The sequence below is a fragment of the Cimex lectularius genome, unplaced genomic scaffold (genome assembly GCF_000648675.2).
Source record: "Cimex lectularius strain Harlan isolate CLEC.00 unplaced genomic scaffold, Clec_2.1 scaffold95, whole genome shotgun sequence".
NCBI classification, from domain to species: Eukaryota; Metazoa; Arthropoda; class Insecta; order Hemiptera; family Cimicidae; genus Cimex; species Cimex lectularius.
Window position 1 is genome coordinate 440,147 of NW_019392779.1, and position 22,650 is coordinate 462,796.

General features: G+C 33.1%; 2 protein-coding genes across 4 annotated transcripts in view; one reads left to right on the forward strand and one right to left on the reverse strand.

Annotated features, from left to right (window-relative positions):
• LOC106667844 (BRCA1-associated RING domain protein 1-like) overlaps positions 1 to 22,650 on the forward strand; it is a 29,305-nt gene that overhangs the window by 822 nt on the left and 5,833 nt on the right. Inside the window, exon 1 of one of the 3 annotated variants that reach the window (XM_014396057.2) lies at positions 9,220 to 9,329. The exons of 1 other annotated variant lie outside the window; for it this stretch is intronic. The gene's annotated coding sequence lies outside the window, so the exon portion shown is untranslated. Of the gene's footprint in view, positions 1 to 9,219; positions 9,330 to 21,244; positions 21,352 to 22,650 lie in introns of those variants that run through there. One more of the 3 variants, XM_014396056.2, reaches the window with a different exon arrangement.
• Positions 377 to 17,224, reverse strand: LOC106667845 (nicotinamidase). Its single transcript, XM_014396063.2, has 9 exons — positions 16,986 to 17,224; positions 5,465 to 5,594; positions 5,355 to 5,411; positions 5,188 to 5,292; positions 4,975 to 5,109; positions 4,772 to 4,900; positions 988 to 1,156; positions 791 to 933; positions 377 to 725 (listed from the first exon to the last, which is right to left on the reverse strand). The coding sequence occupies exons 1-9, from the start codon at positions 17,018 to 17,020 to the stop codon at positions 615 to 617; spliced, it is 1,014 nt and encodes a 337-aa protein (XP_014251549.1). The 5' UTR covers positions 17,021 to 17,224; the 3' UTR covers positions 377 to 614.

Consider the following 22,650-nt stretch of genomic DNA (forward strand, 5'->3'; position numbering starts at 1 on the left):
TTCTTATTTAGATTGACTACTATTTGTTTTCGTTGATTTTAGGAATAACGAGAAGCTGTGAGGGGAGCTTTATCAGTGGAAATAATTGCAGCATTATTGGCAAGGTAAGGGTGATAGGAGATTGTATGGGTAGGTTAGAGGTTTAAAGCAGGGAATGAGGAAGTTGTCCTGTGGAATATCTGCAAGAATGAAATAAAGGATCTTAGGATGAGGTAATAAGTAGCTGGTAGGATGCTTAAGCTTCCACAACAGTCCTGAGTGGCATATTCATCAAGCTACAAAAAGATTTAAATTTTGAAGTTTTTACCTGAAAAAGAAACCAGAAAGAGGAAAGTAATGATTTTTCATTTTTAATTATTTAATCTATAATTCTGATAGGTTTTCTCTCTTTTAAATATTTTTACAAACATAAATTCAATTTAGAAGAATACAAGTTCTAATTCAAAATATTACTACTCATTCTCAACTTGGACGGATTGTTTTAGTCACAGATAATTGATATTTTTAAGCTTATTTGTGAAGGCTAGTTTGTGAGTTAAGCTTAAGCCACTGATGACAGTGACAAATTCTAAATTGAATTAATGAATGACTACAGATTTTGGATATGTAATGTGTCATTCAGTGTCGACTTTATCCTTTTCGTCTTCCTGCTTCTTCTTGAGCTCGAGAGCGAGTTTGTAACCGAGTTCTGGACGGCGGTCTCTTCCCTCGACCATAGCTTTTACCTTTAAATAATTTTATTTAAAAAATTAAAAATACAGACTGAACGAGAACATCCAAACAAACTCACCTCGCTTGATGTGACTATGACGCCATGGTTTTTAACAACTGTGTTTCTCGTCTTGTCGATATCTGCAAGGTCGACACCGCGACAGCAGTCTTCTATCAATATAGTCCTGTAACCAATCGAAAGGGCATCCGCAGCCGTCGCTCCTGAAAACCACATCATTTAATATAAACTCATCGAAATATTACTGACCGACTTACCAACACAGACATCATACGCCAGGCCGCATACGTATATATCAGTTGCGTTTTTCTGCTCAAGTTGAGACACAAGGGTCGTCTGGGTTAGTTTCTTGTTGTCCCAGAAAACGGAATACGAGTCCACCTCGGGATTTGTACCTTTGTAAACTTTTGTTGCATTTTCTACAATCTGAAAAAAAATGAATTGTAAAAAATATCGAAAAATTTGAAGAATGAGGGATGTTTCAGGAATGTCAATGAAGAAAAAATACAGCGAATACAGGATTAAGAATTAAAAACACTATAATAATCTAATAGAAACATGCATAATTATACAAACAGTATAAAAAAACAAATAAATGATAGTAACATGTCATTAAACACAACAAAGATGATAAATATATATAGTCTTTTGTTTGCTATTTAAGAAAAAAGAGAATTCTTTTCTTTAAAAATAAAGTAATGCCAGAAAGAATTGAGTAAAAAAGTAATATAATTACAGATAAATTCAAATAAATAAATATTAAAAATGTAAGTATAACAATAGTCTACTATTTCAAAAATTATATATTTTGCAATACAAGAAAAGAAGAGAAATAACAATACTACAAATTAAGTAAATGAAAGGCTGAAAGTAATTTTTTTCACACAGGAGGGCTTAACGTCCAACTACCCGGGTATCACGATGAACGGTCAAACCACTTTACAAAATATTGTACTCATCATGATACCCAATGGGTAGTGGGACATTAAGCAAATTATTCAGAATTAAAATTCCATGGGCTATGGATTTGAACCCAGAACCACTACTCTGTCATCGCAGTCCCCTACTTAATAATACATACAATTTTAAAGAACAAAATATTACCAGAATTAAATAATATAATATTAGAAAAAAATACAAAAATAATTAACAATAATTTACTCAAAATTTTGATGTCTTTTTCATGGGTGACCAATAGAACTGAACCAAAGCTTGGTACAGTCAAAAATTGATTCTGTCTGTAAGAGGAATCTAAATATGATAAATATCATTCAAAATACAGGTCTGCACATTTCTACAGTGATCTGTTCCTTAATACAAGGTCACAGACACAGAGAAAATGAACAGAGCAGCATCTCAAGAAGGAATATAATCGTATCTCTTATGGTTGCAAAGTTTGACTTTTCTGTAGAAGAAAATATGCAAGGCATAAGAACAAATTAAAAGTTCGAGCGTAGAAATCTTCAATTGCGAATGCAAACTAGAAAAACTGTAGTAAGAATAAGAATTGGACATAGTTGGCTGATGCATGGCCATACAATTTGGCTCATGAACCACTCCAAATCTGTTCACATGAGATGAACAGTTAATCCAGCATATTTTTGAAGTCTATAGATGCTATTATGTACAGGAAAGATGTACAGGACAGCTGACAACACAAGAAAAGAGTATGAAGTCTCAAGGCAGTTATAACCCTTGGAGGTTGACAGCCTTAAAAACTACTGATTGGCTTAAATAAGAATGACAGAAAAGTACAGTAACATGTGATCAAAGATGGAAAAAATAGAGAACTAATTAAATTGCTATTTACAAGAAAGAAAAAGTGATTAAATAGGAAGAAAAATATTAAAAAACGTTTTAGATAAAGAAGATAAAATAATTTATAATATGATATTTAAGAAAAAATTAAGGACTACTTATATAAAAAAAGAGATAATTGAAATAACTATTTACATTTTAATAGGATGAAAAAAGAAATATAATCAAAATAAAAAATATTAAAAAATAGTATAGCAATATCAGAAAAAATTATAGACAGATTTGACAAATATAATCAATAGGTAATCATTTCTTTATTATTCAAATAGAAGATTATCTTTAAAGAAACTGATTAAATTTCATAATTAAAAATAATTTACAGTTATTGAACAAAGCAGAAATATCAAAACAATTCACTTTTAATAACAATTAGCTCTTTAAAAGATAGAAAGATAAGACAAATATAATTAATTAGTAATAATTTCTTTAGACAAACAGAATGGTTATCATATTTAAAAAAAAAATGGTTAAATGATTATTAAAAATTTCCTACTTATTACAACAAATACAACCTTAAAGTTTTAAGTTAAATTACTTTACAGGTAAAATGTTAATAATTCTTTAAATAGATCAATATAGTTTGAAAGCCTACCTTTAGACTTAAATTTATAAAAATTCCTTAGATATAGTTTGTTGCTAAATTGTTAGGGAAAAGATTAAATTATTATATTTTAACATATACACGCATATTTTTTTTTCAATCAGACAATTGGTTGATCACTTTACAGCAACTACAATTTGCTGATCCTCGTTAAAATCTCGCATAAAATAAAATAGGAGGGGGGGAAAAGGCATTGTATGTAAAAATAACATTTAAAAAGTTTTTTACCCCCATTACCAGCCACGAGAACAAGTTATTACACAGGCAGCCATTTATGCGGCAAAAGTGTCAGTTGCAAAATACCAGGTGTTAATTCGCCCGAATTATGTCGGTTGTGAAAACTTTAAATGGGGTGAGAACTCTCGGCTGGCCAGGGGAAAGGTTAAGGGGTGAAGTTCACGGGGCCAATTGGAGATATCACCCATTCCACCCCCTTCCCACCGATGTTCACCAAATTGATTATCTAATGTGTTAATTACACGAACGTTTTGATCCAATGGGGTTTTAAAAGTTAGTTGTCTAATAAGGAAAATTGGCATTGGTGCAACGCTAAAATTAGAGGATAGACGCGCTTATAAAAGTTTGATACCAATCTTTCCATCAAACTTTTTTCCTCTTGATTTTTTTTGTAATTAGAACTAAGTAAAACCTATTTTTGAAGTTAAATGCTAAAATGGGTGATTTTTTTTTACCTCGGTAATTAAACCAATTTCGTTCTTTTTTAAAAGTTCAACAGTAAATACTTTGACCCTTATTGTTCAACCTGACAAACTTACTTTAAAGCATGCTGAATAGAGTTTTTCTACCAAGCTAGATATTTATCAATATTCAACTACTGAACAAAGCACTTTTACAACACACGAATCTACTGAATGTCTAAACTGACTAATATTTTTTATTTAGCCTGTTTCAATTTGAAATATGTTCACAACAAATTCAACATATTATAAGAACAGTGAAGATGGGAAAGTGGATGTTGATCTGTAAGTCTTTGAATGTTGAACTGGCGCAGGTTTTGAATCAGTTGAGAGCAGTCCAGTGCTAAGTGGTTTAATTATACTAATAAAAATTACATTTATGATTATGTGCTTTTTTCAATATTATTATTAGAAATGTTGTTAAAATGATTTCTACAAGGACCACTTATATTTAAAAAGATGGAATAAAAGAGAAAACGTAATTTCAAAATTTGCCAACATTAATTTCTTTTAAGATTCAACTGCACTTATATATTTATACTAATACATTTAATGGTATAATGTTACATAATGAATACACTTTATTACAAATGGGTGTTGAATATTTTAAGAAACGCAAGGTAGAACTTATTTCAGGCTGCAAAAATCAGTTCGTTTCCTTGTAATGTCGCCTGACTAGATGTAATTAACACTGGCTCTTGGCCGTGCCTGCTTTCTGCTATTTATTTGAACCCCAAGCACCAAAATTGGCGTTGAGTAATTTTCCAGAGTACGTTGCAAACACCATTTTATGCTAGAACTTCTCTTTCATTCAGTTATGCTTAATGGCACTACTGAAGAAATCTCCGAGAACATTTTTTTTTTTGCTCTTAAAGCTGGTTAATAAATTAACTTACAACATGCATACAGATATTGCGGAGATACCTTAAGGTCTTTGTGTAATTCGGCGCCCCAAGAATCCTGTACACAGTGCCTAGGCCACAGCCTCTGCTTGAAAGGGTTGGGGCCGTCGAACATGACGGTGTCGTATGTTTGTGCTTCTTCTGCGCTTATCTACAACAGACAATTTACAAAAAATACAAATTAAAAAATTCCTATTTAAAGAATTGATACAAATTTACACGCACGGGACTGGAAGGGTGTACGGCTCTGTATTGGAGATTGTCTATGAATGAGACGTGATCACTTGGATGCCAATCCAACGAATAAAAGACAGCATCAAAATTTACAGTTTCGAGTAGATTATTTATCGGCTCTACAACCTATAAAAAAATATTCAGTACACTTTTCACAATTGGTCCTAAAGTCTAAATCTTGAAAGAAATAAAATTAGGTTTTACCTCAATACCATTTTGTTGTGCTGAACATTGGCTTATGCTTAATGATCCAGTAATAAAGTCGTTTTGAACATCAATGATCAGGAAAGCACTCACTGGTCTTACAATCTGAAATTTAAAAAAAAAAAAAAAAAAAAACCTTTATTTAAACATATTCACTTTTGTCATACTGTTTTGATCCAGTTGTTCCAGCAGTAGGTAAACTCATCCCTGCTTATCTGTGAGTCCTGGAAATAAAAAACAATTTAGAACACCCGTTGAACTGAGTTTACCTTTATACCTTGTCCAGGTCGAAGATTTCAAAGATTTCTTGCAGCTGATCTTCAGGAAGGCTGTAAACTTTGCCCCTGTCATTCCTGAACAATGCCCTGCATATTGCATCAAACTCCCCAACACTCAAATAGCCATCACTTTAAAAGAAAAAAATCAGAATATAAATTGTTTAACGTAAAGGACATTTGGAAACAACAATAGGATTTTCCTATTCATCCTTTGGCAATTCAAACTTCGATTCAGTCTGTACTTCCTGTCTGAAGCCTTTAGAAAAGGGGCATCGTTCTATTTTCAAAACCACTTATTTACACTTTTGAAATGTATCAAAGCCAAAGTGGCTTTCGATAAAAAAAAAATCCTCGTTCACCAAGGAAAGGTCTCGGTGAAATTTATCATTGTGTGACTTACAGAAGAGAATGGAAGATGATTAAATATTGATTTATTAAAGCAATCGACGATTGAACCTGTCGAACGGTTTTCAAAGGAATAAATCAACAAACCTACATCAAATCCACAATCAATTATACACCTTTTGTCAATTGGTCAATACATTTTTTAAGGGTTTCTATTCATACGACAATCATCACATTAGAGAAAAAAGAAATAATGACAAATTGTTGGAAATTTAGAAGTTTATAACAAATCTTTTGTTCAAATTTCAATTATAGATATTTGAAAAACTTTCACACTTGAGGTTTTTTAAATTATTTTACTAGAAAGTTAGAGATTAAAGATGTGGTCATCATGACATTGATGACTGCATATCCTGACAGTCGATTCATCCTTCCTTTGTTTAATCACTTTAACATTAAAAATATAAAAGTGTTTTAACACCGTAATAACTCTTTATCATAAATTTATAGAGAATTTTGTTACATATTTCAATTATTTTAAAGAACAAAATATTACAAAAATAAAACTTAAGGCTTATCATGTAAAGGGAAAGCCAATATCTCAGCATGATTAAGATGAACATAAAGTGGAGGACCATGGTAGCTGAGTGGTTAGCATGTTAGACTCTCAGCTTGTAGACCCTGTGGTCGTGGGTTCAATTCTGTCGCCTCTAGCCCTTTATTCACGATAACCCCCCCATATGCATATGCATAATATATTGTCTGGCTTGGCTAATATGCATATATGCATAGTACATAAGGCCATTACAATCCATCACTAACCATTACAAATGAAATAAACATTGCAAAAAGAAAAAAAACATTAGTAAATACATCAACTGCAGAACTTTCACAGGGACTAGTTTTATTTAAATAGCGAACATTACTAAGAACGACAGGGGAAGATTTCAGATTCTTTGTGTAAGATCAAAATTTGCTAGGATCATGAGAAGTAGAATCTTCAAAAGATTTAACATATTCAAAATGGCATTGTTAGTATTTTGCGCTCAACTCGCAATCTGGAGAACTTTAGCCATTTTAACTTAGCATTTAACCATGATGATTTAATGATTTAATGAATATATATTATTAGAAATGACAATCTTTGGCACTCATTTATCTACCTATCTACCTCAGATAAGGCATCATAAAATATTTACACATAATCATCAACATTTTTGCCTTCAAACAACGCATTCCGATTGACTAATTGAAGTACTGAGTATGCTTTTATTAAATGTTGAGAAATTTGTGGCATTAAAATTTAACAAATTAATGGGTCTAATATTATTTGAATGTGGTGTATTGGTGAAATATGACATGGCAGGATGCTGTGGATCAACTGGTACTAAATACTCGTAATTCCAACTTCCACAGAGATTATGAATTAATAATACTTAAAACCAAATCTAAAATATTTTCAAAGTTAATATATATCAAATTTAATTGCTTAAGATTAAGAAAAATTTTTAATTTCAATGAGCTGGTTGTAAAAACAACAGTTTTCTTTCCTAATTGATCCATATTCATTCCACTCAATTAAAGTAATATTATAATTTCCAAATATTAAAATTAAAAATATTAATATCCATAAAAATCTGTTCAATTTGGTTAAAATGTAACTACAAACTAAAATTATTTTTTAAGAACTCAATTTAAAACAAATAAATGTTCATTAAATTTATCAGTAACAGGAACTTGATACTTTATATGTTTGTACTCATGGCTAAGAAAACAACATTTTTGATGTATCATTTTTGTCATGAGATTAACATAATAATGATCAATCACAACAATATATCATGAAAATATCTTCTGACAGCCACGTTTCAGTTAGAGCAAAAACATCATCAGCATAATTATTAGTGGCAAACTTGAGTCAATCCAGTTTAGTTCTCAATCCTCTAAATTCTGGTAGTAAGGTGAAATCAGGCACTCGGTCCATTTTTTGAAACTGTATTTTTAATGATTTTCGAAGTCCATTAAAATATTTAATGGTTAATTTTTTTCTCCAGCATTGGTTCTTTCATTTCATTTTGTAGAAGAGTTAAAATATCTCTTTCCATTACAGTCAGGTCTTTTCTCAAAATAAAATTTTTGACTTCTGTAACACCCAATAACTTGCTTTGAGTAAAAAGTATAATTAGCCAAAGTAAGGAGTTTTAAGTAAGGATCTCCTAATTAAATATCTAGTTGGTTCAAATAATCCATATTAGATTAGATTGGATTGGATTAGAGAAGTCAGCCGCTTTACGACCTGCGCACTGCAACCAATGTCTATTGACATCTCTATTGTTGTCTAAAGGCTCTTCATTAAGCTTAAGGCTTTTTACAAAATCTAAAAGCTTTTTCAATGACCCTCGTGTGTATCCTTCAGGCCCAGGTTTTTCCTCTTCCACGAGAAATAATTCGCAGCCTACTAGGCCTTTGCACCAACAGAGGACATGCTCCATTGACTCATGTTCTAACTTCTACCTGGCAATATCTGCATCTTGTTTCTGCTATCTAAGACTATATGCCTCTAGAGTCTACACTCCAACTGTCATTCTAGTCCTATCACGTCGTAGATTTAGTGAGATAAATTTTTTGCATGCCTTTTTTTCTAATGGTTCATGTTTTTTGCTGTTTGCCACAGAAGAGTCCAGGGCCAATAGGTGTCCTCATCGAACTTTCCTTGGTTTTCCGATGCCCCTCTGCCCTGTGTGCCCTGGTAAGACAAAGGTAATTTTATTGTGATGTCTAGCCAGGACCTAACGCAATCCCAAACCACTCTGAAGTTTACTACCGAGTCTGCTCTCAGTGCCTGGCTGTCTGTGTAGATAGCTATTCTTCTGTTAACGAAAGTCTCTGCTTGAAAAGTGGCATATAGCCCACGGCTTACATGAATTTTAGTCCTTGGTTCATTTCTATAAATACAAGCAATAATAATCTGTACAATTTGATTGAGTATGCTTTGAGTTACTGGTAATGCCTGCCTGCGGTCTGCTTTTCTTTTGCTCTCCATATTCTCACTTTTTCAGTTTATGAAATCAAAGACAATGCCATATAATTTAAAAGTGTACTTTATGCTTTGCAATATCCTTGCAATCTAATTTTTAGTTGTTTTTTTCTTTTGCAACAATTTCAGCAATGATTTTAATCCTACATGTTTTAAATTGTTCATTTGTAGTAGATTATCTCATTTCTTTGTAAATAATGTATTATCTATCTATATTTCTATTTAAATTGAGCTAATAAACTGAGCTTATGAAAAACAGAAAGAAGGATTGTGTTATCAAAACTTGGAATGGCAGTTATTTTCCTGCAGTTTCCAATTTTTGCTTATTCAAGCTATAAATTTAAAACAAAATTGTTTACAATGCAATTTCTTCTTTAATCACATCCGAACGGCTGAAACCAGCAAGGATAGACAGACAGAAAAGATCATTTATGAGTGTTATGACTAAATTTCTGACCATCGTTCCTCTTTGACCATTGCAGGTCAGTATCAATTTTTCTTTGAGCATTTAAAGGGTTCTGTGTCTAATTTATATTTGTCTAACAAATAAATAATTCTCTGAATTTGCAGTTTTCATGAAACATTAAAGAAAAACAAAGATATTATTATCTGATCCGTTTTCACAGCTCACTCAAGGCCAAAACGTATGAGAGATATTAAAATATTAAAAAAACTGTAAATAACCTGAAAAAAATCAATTTTATATATACATACATATTTTTTTGCATTTATATGCTCTTCAAACAATTTAAAACAACAAAGCAACTTTGTCCTGTTATACTAAACCAGGATTATCATTTTTTTTTTTACCCAGTTTAGTATGCAAATAATCAAACAATGAAATTCAATATATGAAAAATAAGATTAGTAAAATTTCTGATGCAAATTTATCAATATTTTTGCAAGATTTACCAACAAATAAAGCTAAAATCGACTGTAATGTTCAAATAATCATAGTTAAACATGAAATAATTAATTTGTAATCACTAATTTATACACTCTCTGAATAAATAATCAGAACGTTAAATTTTTTCAATATCGTATTTTGTGTTTTGATATTTAGTTCATCGAGATTGTTTATTTATTTTACTTGAAAATATCAAGAATGATTCATTTTGGCCAATTTGTTGCATTTGGCTGGCTGATTTCCTTTGCTCACGCAGACAAAGATTCAAAAATAAAAATAAAAACTTAAAATGAGTTGAAATCAATACCCTGTATATGAGTACACCGACTATCGTTGTCTTTAACGTTATGATTATTTAACAATTTTAGTAATTGTTTTAAGGTATAACATTTTCACGAGATTTCTTTTTAACTGGCTCAAAAGGGAAAAAAGGCGGGACAAGACGGACCGCGCGATATTAATCTTTGCTGTTAAATTTCACATCCTTGAATGAAAAAAAAAGGAACAACAGTGTTCGCAGTCGATCTATTCTCAATGTTTGCGGAGTTATTTTAGGATTTGTATACAGACTTTTCCCTGACGCCACCGTCGGAAAACGAGGATATATATTTTGAACATATGAAAATTGCAAGAAATCAGTGAAACAATACTGACCGGAAAATGAATTCTTCATTATTGTTACTTATTAGTCAAATTTAAATTTAATTATTGTTAAATATGCTTGTGCTTTGTGGAGATTTTGTCGTTACGTTATTACGCGTACTTGTGAAATTTATTTTCATTTAGGAAAGCAAAATAAAAGTAAACTATGTCTAATCAAGCTCAGTGAAATAAAAGCCAGTAGAATACATAGAATGCATTCCCGGAAGATAGCCATCTTTCCTGACAGTCAGGTAGTATAAAGGTCCTAGCATCATGCGAAATGAAGGTAGCATGTTTGGAGGTCCTGGAAGAAGCAACACACATGGCCTGATCCTGGCATGAGTTCCTGGGCTTCGGGGCTTAGAGGCTATGAAAAGTTGACATGTTGGCCAGAGGGATCCAGGTACTCTCTAGGTCCCGAACAGATCCTTAACGGATATAAAATGGATCCTTAACGAGTCTAAAGAATACCCCAGGCAAGAGCTATGCGAATAGATTTGTAGAAGAGCTATCCGCTAAAATTACAAAGGAACTGCTGGAAGCAACCGCAATCACGATTCTGGTTGGACTCCTAACAGAGCACTGTCACCTAAGAAGCACCGGATAGGAATTGGATAGATACTGCCGGGAAGGGGAGGAGACCGCAGAACAAATTTTATGCTTTTATGAAGGTGCAGATTGTTGCAACTAGGAGAGGAAAACCGCTGGCAAGGCTTTGGAGGTTGATCAACAACCTGAAGCCGGCCACTGAGTTGTAAAAACTAGAGGAGCACAATTGACCTACTCAGGTCGAGGTGCGGAAAGCCCTGGGGCCGCCTTTTTCATTTTTATCCTAATCAAGCTGGAAATAAGTCATGACGATTTACGAAAGGTGACTTTAAACAGATTACAAATCAAAAAGCAACATTTAGAATTAATACATAATTTTTCGATGTTTCTAGAGTCAGAGATGTCCAATTTTAAGAGTTGTCGGGTTTTCTGTTTATTTCGTGAAGTAATTTTTATAATTAATTATTAAAAAATAAAAATTCTGGTAGATTTAGAGTAGTTATTCTTAAATTAATTTTTCAATAAATTTAAGAGTTAACGGGGAAAATATGAACATGCTGAACTGTCAGACACAGCGAGACAAGATGAAACAAAAATCCAAAAAGTAAACTATAATTACCTGATCGGTCCTTATAAATATGACTTCACACAATTCTCATATTTTCAAATGAATTTCAGTAAAAAAATAATAAGTTTAAAGGAATTATAATAAGTATAAATTTAATAAGTTTTGGATGCTTGGAATTGTGGATTTTGTCGGGTTTTTGGGGTTTTTATTTCGTGTAGGGTTTATTTGATAAGAAAAAGTCCGTAAATAAAAACTTTAATAAACAAAATTTAGAGAGTTTATTAACTTAGTTTATTAATTTTTTTTTATTTTATCAGTTTGATTTTTCAATAAAACCAGTGAACAGTGGATCACAGCAAGATAAGACGAACTAAAACATCAAAAAATAAACTGTGATTACCAGGCCTGTGATCACTATAAATATGACTAATTTTTACAATACAATTAATTAAGGTTTTTAGTTGAGATGAAAAAAGTTAATGGCACGAGCGGGATTCGAACCCACGATCTTCGTCTAGATACGCCCTGCTCTACCACTTGAGCTATCGTGACCTCGATCCACTCGGACATCAACTTCCTATCTCAACCCCACCTTATGAGTTTTCCCTCCTTTTTGCCATTTTTCAAAAATTAACTTTTTTTCATCTCTACTAAAAACCTTAATTAATTGTAATGTATTAATTGGTCAAGCGGACCTCGAAATTAGGGAAATTTTTACGATGTTGATCTTTTCTAATGAATTTCAGTCGTAAAAAAGTATTTATTGGGGAAATAATTTTGAATGTTTGGTATTCACGAACGTGTCGGGGGTTTTGTGTTCGTTTAGGGCAGGAATTTATTCATAAGAAAACGCGCAAATAAAAATGGTAGTAAAATATAGTTAGAGGAATATCTATTAAATGGATTTTCCAATAAAACTACAGTTAATGGAAATAGAGTTGAACATGCTATGAACAGTTAAACACAGGGAGACATAACGAACGGAAAACCCTAAAAATAAACTATGATTACATCTACCATTATAAATACGACTACTTCATCTCATTGTTTTCAATTTTCAATAAAAACAAACATTTATGTATTATAGGAACAGTTTTGGATGTGTATTCAAGAAAGTGTAAGGCTTTCTGGTTTATTTCGTGTAGGGATTTTTTTTTTATGAGGAAAAGTCTATGGATAAAAATTTTTTTTCATGCTGAACGGTGAAACACAGCGAAACGTGACGAACGGAAAACCCTAAAAATAAACTATGATTACATCTATCATTGACTACTTCATCTAATTCTTATGTTTTCAAATTAATTTCGGTAAAAACAAACATTTATTGATTGTATATCATAGTTTTGGATGTGTATTCTGGGTTTTCTGGGATTATTTTGTATAAGGATTTTTTTATAAGGAAAATTCTTTACATAAACATAGCAGTAAATGAAATTTGGAGTAATTTTTGTCAAATTGATTTTCTACTACAACCAACGGTTAATGAGAAAAAACATGGTGTGAACGGTCAAACACAGCGAGACTACCCGCACTCAGAAAACCCAACAAAAAGACATGACAATCATTATCAAAATGAATACTCCAGACGATTTTGATTTTTTTAAATAGAAATTTTGTTTATTTATTTCTTAAATAAAACCTTAAGAAAAGTTTATATTATTTATTATTATATTATTGGATGCTTGGTATTCAACATTGTATCCGGTTTTCTGGGTTTATTGCGTGAGGGATTTTTTTATGAGAAAAAGTCTATGAATAAAAATTCGAGCATGATAGATTTACAATAGTTTTTCTTAAATTGATTTTCAAATAAAAACAAGAGTTAATGGGAAAAAGCGAAAACATGCTGTGAACGGTCAGACACAGCGAGACAAGGCGAACCCAAAACCCAAAAAATTAACTACGATTACCAGGTCGATCATTATAAATACTATTTCATAAAATTCTGATGTTTTCAAATCATTTCAGTTTCAAAATAACCAGCACATTTATTTATTGTAGGAACATTTTTGGATATTTGGTATTGGTGAACGTGTCTTGTAGGAATTTATTTATAAGGAAATGACTGTGAATAAAAAAGCTGATCGGTGAAACACAGCGAGGCAATACGAACCAAAAACCAAAAAATAAATTCTGATTATCAGGTGATCATTATAAACACGACTACTTCATACAATTCTGATGTTTTCGAATTGCAGCTTCAAAATAACAGAGTTTTTATTTGGGACAGTTTTGGTTGGAATTGTGTATCGTGTCCGGTTTTCTGTGTCTCACTTTTTATTTTGTATATTCCACACTTTATGCCTTGAAGATGTCACGAATAAAGGTCGGAATATCGGCAAAAAAAGGTGTTTTTCTAAACTACTTCATCCTTGACCGCTCCTCAAGACTTCAACAAATTATTTTTATTTTGTGTAGAAATTGTTTATAAAGAACAAGTCTGTGAATAAAAATTAAAGTAAAAGAAATTTTCCAATACAACCAACGGTCAATAGAATGTGAACACACAAAATATATATTTTTTGGAGAATTTTTTTTTTTATATTTGGTATGCAATGGAATATTAGAGTCGACGAGTTTGAGAGTTAAATTGAGCATTATCTTAGTGTCTTAGGTACTGTTATCCTACTCCTTGACACCAATAATGCTTTATGAGCCTAAAAAAGATAATCCTTTTTACTCGTGCTGAAAACAGGTTGGAGCTTATTAAGTTATTATATTAGTGTCAAGAAGTAGAATGACCGAAGACTAAGTAGACACAAGTGATTTTGTAAGATAAAGTCCCAAAATAAACTAAAAACCCCGGTTTAGATCAAATTTGTAATGAGTTCTACTATAATTTTAACATCTACGTGGTAAAATTATGGTTTCAATTTATTTAATGCGTTTCGGCTCAGATCCCTAAAAAGTGGTCATCAATTGAACTAAGGATACTATTTAAAAAAAAGGAAATCCGAACGACTCGGCTAATTATAGAAGAGTTGCTCTAGACTCATTTTTAACATTAACAAAAAAATGTTATTTTAATAGTTAATAACAGATTAAGTACTTGGGTCATACCGGAAGAGCAGACAAGTTTTAGGACGGGTTGCAGCTCTCGGATAGTTTTCCTTATCATTGTCGTAAAATCTACATATCTCCAAGCCAAAAAGAAAAGCTGTCATTCCTTGCTATGAGATAAGTTAGCCTCTCTTGGAAATAGTGACAAAATGGTATTCTAAATTATAATGCAATCCAAATTTAATAATCAATCACAATAATGAGTATTAACAAAATATTGGTAACTGAGTGTTACAGAGCGAATCCTTATCATCATTGATTTTTAATCTTTTTATTTCGGACATGGTATTGTTCTTTAGTCATGCCGGGGTTTGAAGGTGTGTCGAATTGCCCTCCTGCGCATTATGTTAAGTATGTTATCTTGGCAGAAATCATAAAGCATATTGCGATAAAAATGTATTAAAATGTTAGACGTATCTACCAATTTTTTTATTAATGAATAATCTGGAGCTTATGGTTAGGATGAAACAACAAATTCAATTGATAGCTGCCTTGTTTCCGACCTATTTTAACGTCGTCATCAGAGCAAAACAATCTTAAAGATAAAAACAACAAACAACTATAAATTACTGCCCTGATGAACTTATTATAAGTACAATGCAGGACGAATCCGCAACAATGGGTTTTTGGAAGTTACGAAGTCATGCTTCATGTACGCTCTACCTAACCAACATCGGCAATTTAAGTGTCATGGGTGGTTAGAGATAGTTACCGAATTTTAAATGACATTGTTATTTAAATTTTAGTTGTGGGATCTTATAACAGAAAAGACCCGAGTTAGCTATCCAGGAAGGGTAGAGGACATACAAACACGTTTGTTGAAGTGCATCCTATTATTGCCTAATTCATCATTGTCTGGTGAGGTTAGAAACCAGTTGGAGCAATGTGATGACGTCTTTGTTTAAAAAATGCTCAAGAGACAGAATTCCCAGCTTTCGAGCCATATACTGAGGGTTGATATCCTATCGAGCTAAACTGGGGGCCGCAGTTAAAGGAGCGAAAAAATTATTGGGGCGGAGCATCTTTGGATCCATTAAGATACAAAAAGTTTATCTGAATTTAAATAACCCAAAATCTGCACAAGTAGGTACCTATATACACGCATACAGAGTTGTGCCTCGCAGTCCACCGGAATTCCAGCTATTGTAATTTTCAATAAATTACCTTGGGTGTTGGCAGTCAGGGGTCAGACCTCGGTCTTGTCCGTCAATCCAGCACCAAAGCAGACCCTAGATACAAACCCAGTCACATTTTCACTCTTAAATACCTTCCCTCCTATTTACATACACTGAGCGTACAGCCCTTTACACCTATTTTATAACTAACGTAACCGAGGAAGGTGTACTCAATATTCTGCCATCGACCGTCTCACACTACACATTCACGCTAATAAATACATTCACACTCAAAACAAGTTATGTACCCAAAACTACCAGTACTATATTTAATAAAACAAACCCCCAAAGATTCTCTGCCATGCTGGAGCGAATTCTTACCTCGTGCGGCATTCCTACTTTCTCCCTATATGGAACTAAGGAATGACACCATTCAATTAATTTTTGGGACACATTGAGGATCAAAGTTTGTTTGGTTTTCAACAATTTGGTATTCAAGCTTGTAAATCACTAAATTTTTGGATATAAATATAGACTTAAACACAAATACAGTGTCCTGCTTTGGTGAAATTTAAATATAAAACCAATTTTAAAAAGCTGAAGTTTGTCAGCTAAGGTTAGGCTCGGATGGCATAATTTGTTTCATTTTATTGGCAGATTTCATAAAATTGTAATTACTGAGGTGTGTACATTGTGTAACGTTAAAAATAAATAAATAAATAAAACAAATATTCAAGAACAGATCGAGTTTTCTAAATTTATTTCGTTGAAATACTTGTAGTAAGAAGCTTCTTCAGCAGGAAACAGAAATTTAAACGAATTTGGAACGACGAGAACTTTGAAATGCCTAAAATATCTAAAAATGACGGCCAGACAAGATTGCCGCAAAACCATAAATTCATTTATAATTCAAAAACCTAAATTATTTTATTATTTTCATAGATTAAGAAAAAAAACAAAAAAACAATTTGATAATAATTACATTATACACAGATATCAGAAGATGATTCCGGCCTTTTTTGGGGGTTTATGACGTCCGAACGACCACGTGGGTGTTTTCCTGTATATTTTATTCAATAAATTATTCGGCGTTGGTTTAATATTTAAAGCTTTAAATAAATTAATCGTTTAAAAATATTGCTTGGACAAGAATGGGATTTAGTAAACATTGTTAGGGGGTTGCCAATGGATACGGGACTTGATCATGAGGTGGTCGTTTGTCTTTTGATCTCACCTGAACGGAAATGTTTAAACATTGTCGTATTTTTTATAATTAGAAGATAGATAATTTTTTTACCAATCTTTGTCGAATGCCGTGAAGCAGGCGTCCATAATAAGCGTTTAAAACGTTTAACCATGCATGGATTTAAAAAAATAAAATAAAATAAATACTCCACAGCTGCTGACGTTAATTTTCGTTATCGCTGATCGCGTGTTTCTCTGGGCAGTTGCGAAATTTAAAAAAAAAAAAAAATGAAGTCCGACCAAGGAGCAGTGAACCTTTCCGGGAGAAGCCGGCCTTTCGACTGGCGGTTCTGCTTCTGTAAACCAAGCCCTTTCCCACGACAGGTATTGATTCCATGATTGCCCAACCCTGGACGAGAGCGTGCTCGATCCGAGCAAACTCGGGATGTCGGGCCCGGTTATTTATTCGCGACAATAATTTGAGAAATTTCGTACGGGGAAATAAATTTTAAAAAGGCAGACGCCGGCGTGGGCCTTGGTTCGACTGCGGGTTCCCGTGCTCAATGATCGATCCCCTTAATTCAAAGTTGTAACAAAAAATGACCTCAACCCCTAAAGTCCTTTTACTTATCTTCCTTTTACTTTTACTACTTTTACCCTTACAGGATTATTCTGGTCCATCATATATAAAATATTCATTTTATAACAGTTAAACATTCACGTCAAATTAATTATGCATTCAGCATTATTCAATCGTGTTTTTTTCTCTCAAAGACTAGCCAATAACCTAATTATATACGATATATATAATATTAGATAATAGATAATGATGTTTATTTACAATAAAAATTATTTTACAAAAAATATTCAGTACATAAAACATCCTAGACAATAGCCCACAGGCTGTCTGTCCAGTTGCCAAAAGATCTTTTATATATAATATATACGATACATAATTTCCTTGGGTACAAATAAATTTTCAGTGACACCTTTTTCTTTGTGTCAAATCTCAAAGATCGATGTTTCCTTAAACATTTGACTAAAAATTATATGAAATGAACACAATCCTTGCCTTTTGGGTTGTTTAAGTTGCAATTAATATTTTTCTGAACTAACTTCACAATTCGCTAAACAAATCTTGACAATCTAGACATATATATTCATTGTATTTACATAATAAATTGTTTTCTTTATCTTCTACCCTTATAAATATTTTTGCAAATAACACCATATTATGTGTAAAAATTGTAATGCTTATTAGTATAAATATTGTTAGCATGATGGGCTCTTTTTACGTGTAATTACTGTAATTCATTTATACATTTTTGTACAACGATTATATCTGTATATAAATAAATGTGTGTACGTGTATGTAACAATGTGTGTTTGGTTAATTATTTAATTATTTAGAGAATTAATGCATCAATATAGTTTTATTTAAAAAATTCGTAAATTTAGGACTCTACCAACCTCTTCTACATTTAACGTAACAGATAGCTAGGTAGAGAGGGGGGAGGGAATGTGTGAGTGATGAGTGAGGTGAGGTGAGAGAGAGAGAGAGAGAGAGAGAGAGAGTGAGAGAGAAGGGGGGATTGTGTGAATGAATGAGTGCGGTGAGTGAGGAGAGAGAGAGAGAGAGAGAGAGAGAGAGAGAGAGAGAGAGAGAGAGAGAGAGAGAGAGAGAGAGAGAGAGNGAGGTAGGTAGGGAGAGGGAGAGAGAGAGAGAGAGAGAGAGAGAGAGAGAGAGAGAGAGAGAGAGAGAGAGAGAGTGAGCGAGAGCGATTTTCTTTCTGTTGTTAATTTTTAGAGCAGAATGCTAAACCGGCACTACATAAAACAGAAAGTACCCTGATATATTGTTGAGCGCCTCAAGCACCATCGCCCAGTTTCGCTGCTCTGGACATCACAATAACAAATTGCCCACTCTTCTTACAAAAATGTTCTACATGCAGGTCCCACTTCAACCTCAGATCGAAGATTACACTGAGGTTCTTCAGGCTAGTAACTTTTTCTAGCCTTTCGGTGTCCAGATAAACCACGATACTTTCCGTGCCAGGGTTTACTTTTCTATAAAGATGTATGGTTTTAAACTTTTCCTTGCTAAATTTAATTTTATATTCTGACACCCATTCTTCAACCAGACGCAAAGAAGTTTGAATCCGAACTTAACTCAAACCCGTTTTTTCCAGTGATCCACATCAGCATGTCATCTGTAAAGGCGATAGCATTAATAAGGCTGGAGAACGGTAAGGTCAAGAGCATATACAGCAGTATCCGGGTTCTCAGCATGAACCTTGTGGACAAAGTTTTGTGGTCTGTTTTTATTTACTCCTGATGGCAACTAAAACTTAAATTGGATTTTCTATTTGTGAAGTAATCTCGCGAGTGAAGATACAGATTTCTTGGATAAGTTTTTATCTAAAAGCTTCAAGAGTACCTGGCTACCAGGTGGTATCAAATACCCTCTGAACATCCAAAGCGATTTTCCACTAACACGGTAACGGTTTTTAACATTTTAAGAGCGTTGTCGAAGACCTTTTCATCATTATTCTGTAGTTCCTGCAATATAGCAAATTTTTAATCTAGGTAAGTTTGTTTATATTGTCAGCTCTTAATTGGTCACCGAATGTTTCGTTTACTTCATTACAAAGTGACTCTCCGATCCTTCATAGCTGTAGTTTTCATGCGTTGCTCACCGATGTTCATTTTACAGGGATCCAAGTTTTTCTTTATCATGTTTCTTATTTAAACACTTTTAATAGCCTTAAATATGGGTTTAATGGCAGAAGTTGTTACTGTCGGCTTCGAGAGATGCCTATTCAGCGTAGCTCACGCTCATGCCGTGAAACAGCATTCAGAGTTTTCCAATTTATCTCCAAAATCCGTGATTTGTACCTATTTTTTACATCGTTTAAAACTTTATTGTCGTTGAGATGTCGCGTTTATGCTTTTTTTAGGTTTCTACTAACTACGCTAACGTTTTTTTAACATTTTAATGTCGAAGAACTTTTCATCAGCGCTCGCCGTGATTCAGTGAGAAGAGCGTGAATGTTATGGAGGGAGAGAGAGGGAGTGAGTGTTGGTGGGAGAAGAGTGAGCGAGTGAGTGAGGAACGAGAGAGAGTGTGTGTGACAGGAGAGAGAGACGGGGAGGGAATGTGTGTGAGAGAGAGAAAGAGGAGAGTGAAAGAGGAGGGAGAGAGAGAATGTCTGAGTTAAGAGAGTGAGAGTTAGGTGAGAGAGCGTGAGAGAGATTGCAAGGGAAGAGAGTGCGTGATTGACGAGAGAGAGTAAGTGAGTCAATGAGGAGAGAGAGAGAGAGAGAGAGAGAGAGAGAGAGAGAGGAGGGAGATAAAGAATTAAAAGAAACAGTGCACAGGTATATTAGACAGATTTTAGAAAAGAGTGTGGGTGATAGTTAGGAGGAAGAGAGGAAGGGAGTGTCAGTGAGAGCTAGGAGAAAGTGGGAAAGAAAGAGAGTGAGAGTTAAATGTGAGAGAGATAGAATTAGGGGAGAGAGAGAGTGAGTGATAATTAGGAAAGAAAGAGAGAAGAGGAGGGAGTGTGAGAGAGCTAGAAGAGAGAGAGAATGTATGAGTTAGGAGAGAGAAAGAGTGAAAGTTAGGTGAGAGAGAGAGTGGAAGGGAGTGTGAGTGAGAGCTAGGAGAAAGTGGGAAAGAAAGAGAATGAGAGTTAAATGTGAGAGAGATAGAATTAGGGGAGAGAGAGAGAGAGAGAGAGAGAGAGAGAGAGAAGAGGAGGGAGTGTGAGAGAGCTAGAGGGGGGAGAGAGAGAGAAGAGAGAATGTCTGAGTTAGGAGAGAGAAAGAGAGTGAGAGTTAGGTGAGAGAGAGTGAGTGCGGAGAGAGAGAGTAAGAGAGTCAATGAGGAAAGAGAGAGAGTGAAGAGGAGGGAGTGTGAGAGAGCTAGAGGAGAGAGAAAGAGAGTGAGAGTTAGGTGAGACAGATAAAATTAGGGGAGAGAGTGAGAGGAGAGTAAGAAAGGGGGGTGAGAAAGAAACAGTGCACAGGTATATTAGAAAGATTTTAGAAAAGAGTGAGTGAGAAAAAAGTGAGTAAGAGAGAAATTTAAACTCTATTTTATCAAAAAAATAAATGTATTATTCAACACTTAGCCCTATAAATGCGTAATACGCAAAAATCATATTTCATAGAGATGAATAACTTATAATACTAAATAAAATCTCCTACTTACATTCAAATCCAAGAGAACCGGCCCATCAGATTTTGTTAGAATCCACACCAACTCTTAAAAAATTATTTAAACAACGCTTCTTTTTTTAAGAAAATATTTAACATTTAAGGCTATATATTTAAACGAAAATAAATAAAATAATTTGTTTATTAAAATAAGGGAAATGTATCGAAACGGCCTCCCGCTATCATTGAAACAGACAACAAACAATGAGGTTAGAAGATTGTTATGATTGTATACAGGTTGTCAAGGGCCGGCTCCTGAGGTGAATCTTTTTCATTACATTTTAATTATTTTTAATTAATATATTAAACTTATTTTTGCGTTAAAAGTATTAATATTGTATAGTTACAAATATCTTAACAAATGAACTGTCTTTTTTTAATTTGATTAATGGCGATTTTAATTTGTTTAAGCCTTATTTTTATATTAACCCTAAGTTGTTAATTTAATTATATTTTATTTTAGCAAACCTTTTTATGCAATAATAATTAATAGGCAATTAGGAGCTGAATTGAACGGTTCAAAGAGGTTTGGAGAAAAAGTAATTAAACTTTCCCTTTTCCTTATTTGTTTTGGTCATTATATTCCTGTTATATAACTTTTAATTTTTTTTTAAACAAACGGTTTAATTAAGGTTTAATAAGTAAAAAAAGGCATGATTATGCTGAAACATTGCCCTATAAGTAGTGATAATGTTGATATTACCTTCATACTTATGATTGTTCCTTCATGAAGGTGGGATAATAGGTCATCTCAACAAACCACAACCAGTTTTTATCCACAACGTTTCGGATTTATTTGAATCCTTCCTCAGGTGAGTTAACGCAATGGTTAAAACAGTGTCCGTCAGTCATTAATATTTTATAACAGTTTATTTTAAAAAAGAGCCAGTGTGGTACATATTTAAGTCTTTCAGACTCTGAACAAACGTTTTAATATTTTGAACCTGTCTCATATTAAAATGTTTGTTCGGAATCTGAAAGACTTCAATATGTATCACACTGGCTCTTTTTTAAAATAAACTGTTATAAAATATTAATGACTGATGACCACTGTTTTAACCATTGCGTTAACTCACCTGAGGAAGGACTCAAATAAATCCAAAACGTTGTGGATAAAAACTGGTTGTGGTTTTTTGAGATGATCTATTATCCCACCTTCAAGAAGGAAAAGTCATAAGTTAAACTGTTGAGGTCGAAATATAAGATAACATTTCCTCCAAAACAAGCTATTGGGTTGTCCGGAAAATAATGCAGGATTTTAAGTTTTCATTAAAAAAAATCTATATAAAATATTCTGTTTACGTTTACAGGATTACTCATTTGTATNTTTTGATTAAAGAACATTGCTTTAAAGTAACTAGTTTCTTTTTTTTTGTTTAATACCAAAATCCTGCATTATTTTCCGGACAACCCAATAGTAAATAAAAAAAGCTCATTATAGCTTTGAGTTGAGTTAATGTACGTCAAATGGGGAAACCTTTTAACCCTAATTTATACATTGTTTCAATTTTTTAAATATACATGTATAAGACTTGTACGAACACAAATATTTGCTCTGT